At 27.4% G+C, this 9,038-nt stretch overlaps 3 protein-coding genes across 6 annotated transcripts; 1 reads left to right on the top strand and 2 right to left on the bottom strand.

Moving 5' to 3' along the window:
• Positions 1 to 1,664: 1,664 nt before the first annotated feature.
• Positions 1,665 to 5,256, bottom strand: LOC107995173 (putative glutathione-specific gamma-glutamylcyclotransferase 2). 3 transcript variants are annotated; one of them, XM_017052524.3, is made up of 4 exons: positions 4,151 to 5,256; positions 2,904 to 2,939; positions 2,507 to 2,769; positions 1,665 to 2,392 (listed from the first exon to the last, which is right to left on the bottom strand). In XM_017052524.3, exons 1-4 carry the CDS (start codon positions 4,313 to 4,315, stop codon positions 2,119 to 2,121), a joined length of 738 nt encoding a protein of 245 aa, XP_016908013.1. In that variant the 5' UTR covers positions 4,316 to 5,256; the 3' UTR covers positions 1,665 to 2,118. The 3 variants fall into 3 exon arrangements, with proteins under 3 accessions (XP_016908013.1, XP_028521168.1, XP_061937975.1); XM_028665367.2 differs by having other exon boundaries at positions 2,471 to 2,769; positions 4,151 to 5,243; XM_062081991.1 differs by having other exon boundaries at positions 1,665 to 2,769; positions 4,151 to 5,244.
• Positions 5,257 to 5,818: 562 nt separating this feature from the next.
• LOC107995146 (angio-associated migratory cell protein) lies at positions 5,819 to 7,897 on the top strand. 2 transcript variants are annotated; one of them, XM_062081985.1, is made up of 7 exons: positions 5,819 to 6,268; positions 6,348 to 6,604; positions 6,682 to 6,826; positions 7,053 to 7,096; positions 7,160 to 7,357; positions 7,427 to 7,608; positions 7,686 to 7,897. In XM_062081985.1, the coding sequence occupies exons 1-7, from the start codon at positions 6,079 to 6,081 to the stop codon at positions 7,756 to 7,758; spliced, it is 1,089 nt and encodes a 362-aa protein (XP_061937969.1). In that variant the 5' UTR covers positions 5,819 to 6,078; the 3' UTR covers positions 7,759 to 7,897. The 2 variants fall into 2 exon arrangements, with proteins under 2 accessions (XP_061937969.1, XP_016907966.1); XM_017052477.3 differs by having other exon boundaries at positions 6,897 to 7,096.
• LOC107995147 (UPF0598 protein CG30010) lies at positions 7,628 to 8,874 on the bottom strand. The gene is made up of 4 exons (XM_017052479.2): positions 8,626 to 8,874; positions 8,487 to 8,535; positions 8,196 to 8,416; positions 7,628 to 8,124 (listed from the first exon to the last, which is right to left on the bottom strand). The coding sequence occupies exons 1-4, from the start codon at positions 8,779 to 8,781 to the stop codon at positions 7,888 to 7,890; spliced, it is 663 nt and encodes a 220-aa protein (XP_016907968.1). The 5' UTR covers positions 8,782 to 8,874; the 3' UTR covers positions 7,628 to 7,887.
• Positions 8,875 to 9,038: the final 164 nt, after the last annotated feature.

Here is a 9,038-nt window from a genome sequence, read left to right as displayed (position 1 = left end):
GTTATCCTCGAGATACTTGGCTGGCTTTATCGCCACGGTGCGTGACGAACGTTCGTTTACGTACGTTCCGTAAAGAGATTCTCCACTCTTCGTCCCTATGTTCCCTGTCAGATCTCCTGTCCACTGGTAAAAATATGTAATTCTTGTGATTCTATGTGGTTTTTGTTAAGTCGTTAAGTCGGTGAAACTTCTTTTTTTAAACGGATCATCGTCGACTGTAACGATTCATTTCTCGCCACGCTGTACGCGATTCTTTTTCGTTACTGAACGTATATATCGCAATCGTTAATTCGTTCGTTGGAGAATGTGAAATTTCAAAAGGTATTTCTGCGTAATGAATGTTTAATTCGAAGATTCTTTTTTCGTCGAATAAAAATAGGTATTCAAATTATGCGAATTTTTTGAATATTTACATGTAAAGAGATATATTATAAAGCTATCGATTGCGAAAAATTTTATTTCTTACAGAGTGTAATTAAGAATATATACACACACACAAAGTAATTCTGTTTTTATGTCTTCGAAGTTTGGTTAATTTTTTGCGAGATCGCCAAACGATTTTCGGGCTACTTATTTCGAAAAAGAAACGACGAATTATGTGTAATAAATTGGTCAGAATCCTCGACGAAGAAGTTAACAACTCGTACAGGAACCAACTCGAGCGTGCATCTATGCACGCTTCGTTTCGCTGAAATAATAACGAAGATCTTTGAGGCCCACCACGCCATCGCGGCATAACCAGGAATTCCATGTTCCCTTTTCCTTATATTTTTACCAAAAATTATGAAAATCATCTGCCGATAATGGTACAAATATTTTCTTCTTTCTCATATGTCACAAGTAACTTTAATTAATTAGGAATGATGGCTTTGCACGTGATTTCAAATAAAAATATTATATTAAATAAGCAATTATAATTGTAAAAATGATATAAAAAGAATATGTAAAATTAACTGTGTAGAAGTTGAGTATGTTGTACAAATTGTATGGATTATAATATGGATATTTTTAATTGATCAGTATAAATCGATTAAAAATTAAAAAAATAATGTAATAACAATAATTTTTGTTATCAACATTTATTTTCATCTTTCTTGTCTATGGTCACGTGCGAAGAATAAGAATAGATAAGGATAGAAAGTAGATAATGAGAAAAGGATAGAGATAGGATAAAAATTAGAGAATCAGCGCCATCTTCAGAGTGCCGCAAATGAAACTCACGATAGACAAGGAGAGCAAATAAGAATTGGCTATCAGCGCCATCTCTTGACTATTAAAGACATTTCTTCAAACATAGGATAAGGTAGAGTAAAAATTGAGAATTAACGCCATCTCTTGACTATTTCTAAAAATATGATTCAATAAGGTATCTTCGATACTCGAAAGATAGCGATAAAGATCAATTTGATCTTCTTGCTAGACGAGTTTCATTTACGGCACTCTGGAGATGGCGCTGATTTCCTAATTTTTATCCTATTTTTATCCTTCTCTCACTACTTACTTTTCTTGTCTATCTTTGCTCCTAGCGCGTGACTATAGATGAGATACGAGATATCAATTGAATATATTTTCATCATTTCTCATTGATAACTACATTTTTATTTTGAGCCGAACTATGATATATAAAATGACAAAATAATAATAAAATATTTTAATATTATCTCTTTTATAAATCAGTATATTTTGTATGTCAATATACAAAATTTGTTAACTTACAATTTTGAAAATTATAGAAAGGAACACTTGTAATACATACACGATTATGCTCAATTATAATAAATTAAGGCACAATTTTTTTTTTTTAAATATCATCTGAAATAATATCCAGCACATTTAAAAATAAAAGTGCGACATTTTAACATGCAAATATATTTTATAATACGAAGCTGCCAAACATGGCTTTCATTATTCTTAAAACACATTTGTATTACATTCAGATTTAATTCGTATAATATTTGTTCTCAAATATTGTACGAATTATTCTCGGAAAATACGAACGTTTTAATATAAATATTTATAAAGAATATTTATGATTTATTTATCCTATTTTCTTTAACTATCTATTTGCCTCTTTAAATTCTGCAAAAATGCAAATATTGAAGCATTAACAAATGTAAACTACATTTTGAGACAACGCATAGTCTTGTCAGGTACTTGAAGAGTAAATTGGAAGGAATTTTTCCTGAGATTGCCAGTAGTGTTATTGGTGACGAAGTCATTGTCGTCATCCTTCACATCGATGTCCTCGATATCAATATTGAAATTTCGGTCACCCATTAACGTATTCAAACATATATTCATTTCTTTTATCCTCGAACGCACTAATATTTCCAAAGTGAACAAATGTTCGTCATGAGCTTCTGGCAGATAACGGTGCATAAACTCTGCTAATCTGTGCGTGACACATAAAATAAAATATAAGAAAAAAAAAAATAAAAGAAAAAGAAAAAAAAGCATAAAATAACTTAACGAGTAAATCAGAACGACCGTATATGGGAAAACAAACCGTAAAAGATATTCGACATTGTGCCCATTTGGACCTGAACACTCAGAGATTTGTTTTGCTATATTTTGAAGCGGTGCATCACCAAGCCAGTGTTCGTTTTTATTGGTAGCAATGTAAATGATGACTGGAAAGTTTCTGTTTCCTTCGCGACTATAAAATGTTGTAATTGTTGTCATATATCCTCCTAAAGTACATTCGCGATTTTCCAAATAAGGCAATGCTGTACTGTCTTGAACTTGAAATGCTCGACCGTAAACAACACCCTTATAAACAAAGAAAACATTTATCACGAAACGGAAGCAATTCATTACAAATAATGGAGATATTACGTTTATATTATTAATCAATAGTAATGACGCATAAATTTGAGGTTAATGATAAAAGTAAGTGGAATTACCTCTTTTTCCTCAACCAATGTAGCTACACGTCCAGGCTATAATAAAAATAGATAATAAATCACTAAATAAATAACCAATAATTTCAATTGCAAAGAAATTAATTGTATTTTTTACATCATAATGACGTAAGTATATAACATATGCATGTACAACATATAAAATAATGTATCTGCAAAAGATATTGGTTTCTACGAGCTATAACTGGTTTCACATTAATTGACAGACAGCCGCAATACAAGATGAAGAGAAATTTTTATTTGATAAAAGTTGTCTATATTATGATAAAAGAAATATAATAGAATATAAAAAATTAAAAATAAAATAAAATTAAAATTGTTAAACTATATGACTAGAAAAATGTACTTCGGTAAATTAAATAATAATATATCAATTAGAGAAATTGGAACGCGCTTTAGGTGAAACTATATCCGATTTTCATCAGTCTTAATGGAAGCATCCGTAAGCACTTACTGAGCCGTAGTATCGTTCCGCAAACATTATATGCTACCGGATATTAAAAAAAATTTTATTATTTTATTTATTATTATTATATTTATTTTATGATTTTTAAAAATATATTGAAAATTTTCTTAAATTGTTAAAATAAGAATATTTCTTTTTTCAAAAAAAGAGAAATAAAAAATGTAATGTAAAGTAAATATTTATATTACATTATCAAATATTCATAATAAACACATTTATTGTAAACAAAATGCGTTAAATAAAAAAAACTCATCTTTACCATAACAGTGTGGAAGATTGCCAAGGCTTTGTGAAAGAATTCACGTGTCGAATTCATGAACAAGAAAATTAAAGATATAAATAGCACATCTGAGGTGAAGTCCGTATGAAAAATTTAGTTTGTCGACGAACTCTTATTTGATATTTATACATTGTAAATGAAAATGACAATATTTATATATCTTATTAACATATATATACACACACACACACACATATATATATTTTAAAGTGCAAAATATAATATTAATATAATAATTTTATAATGTAAATGTATTTCGAAATTCTATGATAGAATTAAGCATGTTTTCATTTCTGATTTATTAAGAATAATTTCATACATCATTAATCAATTACAAATATTATTGTAAAATTTGTATATAATTGGATTTTTTATAAAAAAGAACAATGTAAATATTTACGATGGAATTCTGAATTGACATTTCTTAAGTGTGAAAAAAGAGGAATAAAAGAATAAAAAAAATTCTAAATTTCTAAGACTTACCTTTTCTACTGTTCCCCTATGTGTTGTATTTCCTTGCCAAAATCTTCTAATGAATCCTTTGATGTGTCCTACCGCGCTTTTTTTATATTTGAAACCTGGATGCCAGCACAAAGATCCATATCCGAACACCCAGAGAGAATTTTCATTATTGTTTCTAACTTCCATTTTAAATTATTGAAAAGCGTGAAAAAATCGTAATTTTTTTCTTTGAATATTGACTAATTCTATTTTTATCTTCAAATAGAGCATATCTTGTCAAAATTTGTTTATATTCTGATAATTCTTTGATAAATATTTTTGATAAATCTAACTCGTGAAAATTTATTCAATTTTCCTTATTTTCGTTATCATAATTTATTTAATTCATACGGATATTGTGTCGATATGTTATTTAATTTAATATGTATTTTAAATAACTATGTCTGTGGATAGTTAAAATTATCGTATATGAAGAATGAATAGATAACAAAAATTATTTGTCCTTTGTTTGCCTTATCATTTAAGTATATCATTAAAGTGAATGCAATACGAAATAATTGATTTGACAAGCGCGACACGTGGCTTCACTATGATTTTACCCCAAAGACTGTTGCACTGTTTAAAGCTTAACTGTTCAGAAATTCACTCCCACTATAATATTCTAATTTATTTCCTCCTACTTTCGCTTGGCGATTTTACAGGATTATTATCCTATTATTCATCTGCCCAATAAAACGTTTGTTCTCTTTTTCGTCTTTTATGTGTCGGTTCTTCAATATCCCGCGTGACATTTTTCACTAATAAATTTTAATTATGCAATGAATTTTTTTTATTAATTACTTGTATGATCAATTGATCTTTCGAATGTTTATTGAAATTTTATTTGATCGATATTTCTTTCGAAGAGCCGTCGAAAAGTTGAAAGCTTGATGACTAATTTTTTTTGTTTTCGAATGATTGAATGTTTTTGAACTGATTGATACAACTTTCGTAAATGTTTCATTGGAATTTTTATGATTTAAATTCACGACAGACATTGACGAATTTAGGAAACCCACAACATACACACCTCACAGAAGTTTGACCGAGACTGCCGGTCGTCGGGCGTATACTTTTACATGTAGAAAAAGATAGAAATACTAACGGAAGAGGGGAATAAGCACATATTATTAGAGAGAAAGAGGAAGACTATGAAAAGAAGAGTGAGTAGGAGGACGGATGAGATGGATGACGAAACATGAGGTACGGATTGACATATAATAACATTTATTTAAATTATATAAATATTTGTAAATATATATAAATAATATTTATATAATATTTATCTATTACATAAATTATAAGAAAAAAAATGCTTAATAACTGAATATAAATTAATTTATTTTTATAAAAAAATTATAATACATATATATAATATATATATAAATATATATTATAATATATATACATATATATTGTTATTAAAAATAAATATATATGATATTTTATAGAAGATCAATTTCAATCATTTTCAATTAATAGTATGAATTTGATAACTTTAAATTTAAATATAATAAAATTTGATAATTTTTTAAAGAAAGTTAATTTTTCTTCTGATGGTAAATACAATTTATATTTCTTCTTAAAAGATGTCGCTATTGTTATAAAACCATAAATAATGATACCAATAACAATGAATAAAAATTCCCTATGATTTCTGTAACTAACTTCCAAATCAGCTGGTGCTTCCAAAATCCGATTGTTATTGTCCGAATGTTTGAATTTCCATTTTTTCGAATGACAGACTCAAAAATTGAATTTTAGTGTTGAGACCAAGTGAGAAACTTTAACGAGATACATAATTTTTGTACGAAGGAGTTGTTTATTCCATATAGTTTCTAGTTAAATATATTTTATATCTTTTTAAAACGTGACCTGTTGCACACTTGATTAAGTTTTTAAGATAAACGATGCACAGGGATACTCCACCACCTTCTCCAGATATGAATGAACAAATAGAAGATGAAGATATGATATATATAGGTGATGTAGAAGAAGTGATAGATGCATATGATGCAGGAGATATTGAAGAAGAAGATGGAATGGAGGAAGATCCTTCAGAAGGAGATGCAATTTGTGTTTTTACTGGCCATAAGCGAGGTAAGAGTAAAATTTTAATTTATATAATAAGATTAATATTGTGGTGATAAATCATTACTTTTATATTAAAATTTTGTAGGTTCTGTTTTTTGCGGTACTTTGAGTAAAAATGGAAAACTAGCTGCTACAGGTGGTGAAGAAGACAAAGCTTATGTTTGGGATACATCAACAGGAGAAATTGTTTTGGACTGTACAGGTCATAAAGACAGCATTATTTTTTCAGCATTTAATTATGATGAATCATATTTAGCTACTGGAGATATGAGTGGTCTGATACAAGTTTGGAAAGTAGCTGATAAAATTAAAATTTGGGATTATAATATGGGTGATGCTACTGTTAGTTTATATTTCATAATGAAATTACTATGTTACTATTAATTTTAACTGAAGTATTATTATTATTATTATTGCAGTGGATGATGTGGCATATAGCTGCAAATGTTTTATTAGCAGGATCTGTTGATGGTGAAATATATATGTGGAAAATACCTGATGGAGATTGCAAAGTTTTACAAGGATATGGCTGCCGGGCAGAGACTGGTGCAATATTTCCAGATGGTATTCATTTCTTTATATTTCTTATCTTGTAAATAAAAACATTCTATTATAATTAAATTTAATATTTTAGGCAAGCGTATAGCAATAGGTTATGAAGATGGAGTTGTTAGGATATTAGATTTAAAAACTAATTCTGTATTATCATTCATATCTTCTTCATATGGTCATTCTCATACCATAACTACTATCGATTGTCATTCTGATAACAATTTAATACTTTCTGCAGCTGTAGATGGAAAAACAATAATCAGTACTTCAAATACTGGAAAGGTAATAAAATTAATAATTTTTATACAACAAACAAATTAAAGTAATATCATTTAACAACTTTAGATAGTTTCTATTTTGCAAAATCTTAATAATAATGAGAAGAATAATGTAATTAATGATCAAGACGCTGGAAATAGTGAAGAAAATAAAGAGATAAATAATTGGGTAGAGACAGCAGTTTTTTGTAAAGATCCAACATTTCAAGTTGCTGCAACTGGTACGGTGAATGGAGAAATCTTTATCTGGGATATTTCAAAACAGGTAGTTTTGAAATAATTTTCTGTTTGAAATAAAATTTAAGTAAAATTGCAATAATCTTTTATTATTTAGGTGCTTAGACAAAAAATAACACAAGAAAGTGGTATATCTAAACTTGTATGGAAAGGAAATACGACTGTATTATTTTCTGCAGGATTAGATGGTATTTTGAGATGTTTTGATGGAAAAAATGGTCAATGTTTACGTTCATTTGTAGCACACACAGCAGATATCCTTGACTTATATATATCTGAGTAAGTTAAATGAATTGTATTTTTTTTTTTTTATAACAATTTTAATAAAAAAATACATAATAATAACATTTTTTCAGAAATGGAGAAAAAGCATTGACAACATCTGATGATTTTACAGCTAGAATTTTTGACATTTCATCTTTACCTTAACAAAATTTATTAGATAGAAAAAATTATAGAATCTTTGTTATTATCTAAAAATATATGTACATTTTATGAAAGTTGTTCATATATTGTGCTTTGTTTTCTTTTTGAATTAAAAATAAAATTTATTTATTTTTATCTGATAGCTAGCAACATTTTATCCTTAAACCAGTTACAATCTAAAGTATACATTTTATCTTTCCAAAAAAAATGAGTTGGACTCTTTTCCTCTCCTTCTTCAAAGTTAAATGATGAACTAAGCTCAATTGCAATTTTTGATCTTACCAGACCAATTCCTCCTGCTCTTTTTGGTGCAGGATGATATATTCTTCCTGATTCATTCATATATAATTTTTTTGGTTGAAATGGTACCTATAATTTATTATTGAAATTTAAATATCAAATTTATCAAATAGTTATTTAATTATAAAAATCAAATGTACCATTAATAATTCTTCTGCATGAGCATAACCAAACCAATCTTCATTTTTGCCTGTTTCATTATTTTCTTTTTGAAGAATTTTTGTAAAAACTATCGGCAAATCATCACATCTGACGAAATTTCTCTCTGGACCACAAAGAGAAATATAAGGAAAATCTTCCATATATCTACCAGTGTCATTTTGTTTTAAATGTTTAAAAAAAAATGCCAAAAATTTTTTATCTAAAATGATATAGCTCCCATAATATATGAATTGTAATATATAATAAATTATTTCTTTCTTTATGCACACCTTTAAAACACGATGTGAAGTTTTTCATACGTGAATCATCTAAGAATAACTAAGAATAACAACAATTAGAAAGATTAATATGTTTCTAAAAATATTATATTTTTGAAGATTATAAGTTTAATTAAAAAGCAGATTATACCATGCCTTGATGATCGATATAATAAAAATATTCACGAACTCGAGGTTCTGGAGACTGTCCTTGCATATATTTTACACAATATTTTTTAAATATTTGTGAGGAAAATGATTTTTTATTTCTGATTGCAAACACACATAATCGATTAAAGGCAAACATTTTATCTCTTATGTATGTTAAAAATTAGAATTAATTTGAAAATTAACCTCACTTTGAATATTTATAACACTATGAAGTATTATGTCACATGTAACGTAATTCATATAACATAATTCACATAACAATACGACATATTATAACTAATTATAAATATACAAGTTATTTCGATAATATTTTATCGCGTTCTTTTTTTTTTAATTTAATCATCATCCTCCCCTTACGTTAGTTTGACATTTACTAAGGTTGAAATTCAATTA

This window comes from Apis cerana, linkage group LG11, assembly GCF_029169275.1.
Source record: "Apis cerana isolate GH-2021 linkage group LG11, AcerK_1.0, whole genome shotgun sequence".
Lineage (NCBI taxonomy): Eukaryota > Metazoa > Arthropoda > Insecta > Hymenoptera > Apidae > Apis > Apis cerana.
Note: the sequence above shows the minus strand (reverse complement) of the source record. Positions and strands in the feature narration are given on the sequence as shown.

Coding starts and splice junctions, on each gene's coding strand:
- LOC107995173 (XM_062081991.1), bottom strand. CDS start 4,315: ATGGAAGTTAGAAACAATAATGAAAATTCTCTCTGGGTGTTCGGATAT. Junction 2,940..4,150: donor ATAGGGGAACAGTAGAAAAG/GTAAGTCTTAGA, acceptor TTTTTATTATAG/CCTGGACGTGTAGCTACATT. Junction 2,770..2,903: donor CATTGGTTGAGGAAAAAGAG/GTAATTCCACTT, acceptor TTTGTTTATAAG/GGTGTTGTTTACGGTCGAGC.
- LOC107995146 (XM_017052477.3), top strand. CDS start 6,079: ATGCACAGGGATACTCCACCACCTTCTCCAGATATGAATGAACAAATA. Junction 6,605..6,681: donor ATAATATGGGTGATGCTACT/GTTAGTTTATAT, acceptor TTATTATTGCAG/TGGATGATGTGGCATATAGC. Junction 6,827..6,896: donor TGGTGCAATATTTCCAGATG/GTATTCATTTCT, acceptor TTAATATTTTAG/GCAAGCGTATAGCAATAGGT.
- LOC107995147 (XM_017052479.2), bottom strand. CDS start 8,781: ATGTTTGCCTTTAATCGATTATGTGTGTTTGCAATCAGAAATAAAAAA. Junction 8,417..8,486: donor CTTCACATCGTGTTTTAAAG/GTGTGCATAAAG, acceptor ATATCATTTTAG/ATAAAAAATTTTTGGCATTT. Junction 8,125..8,195: donor ATGCAGAAGAATTATTAATG/GTACATTTGATT, acceptor AATAAATTATAG/GTACCATTTCAACCAAAAAA.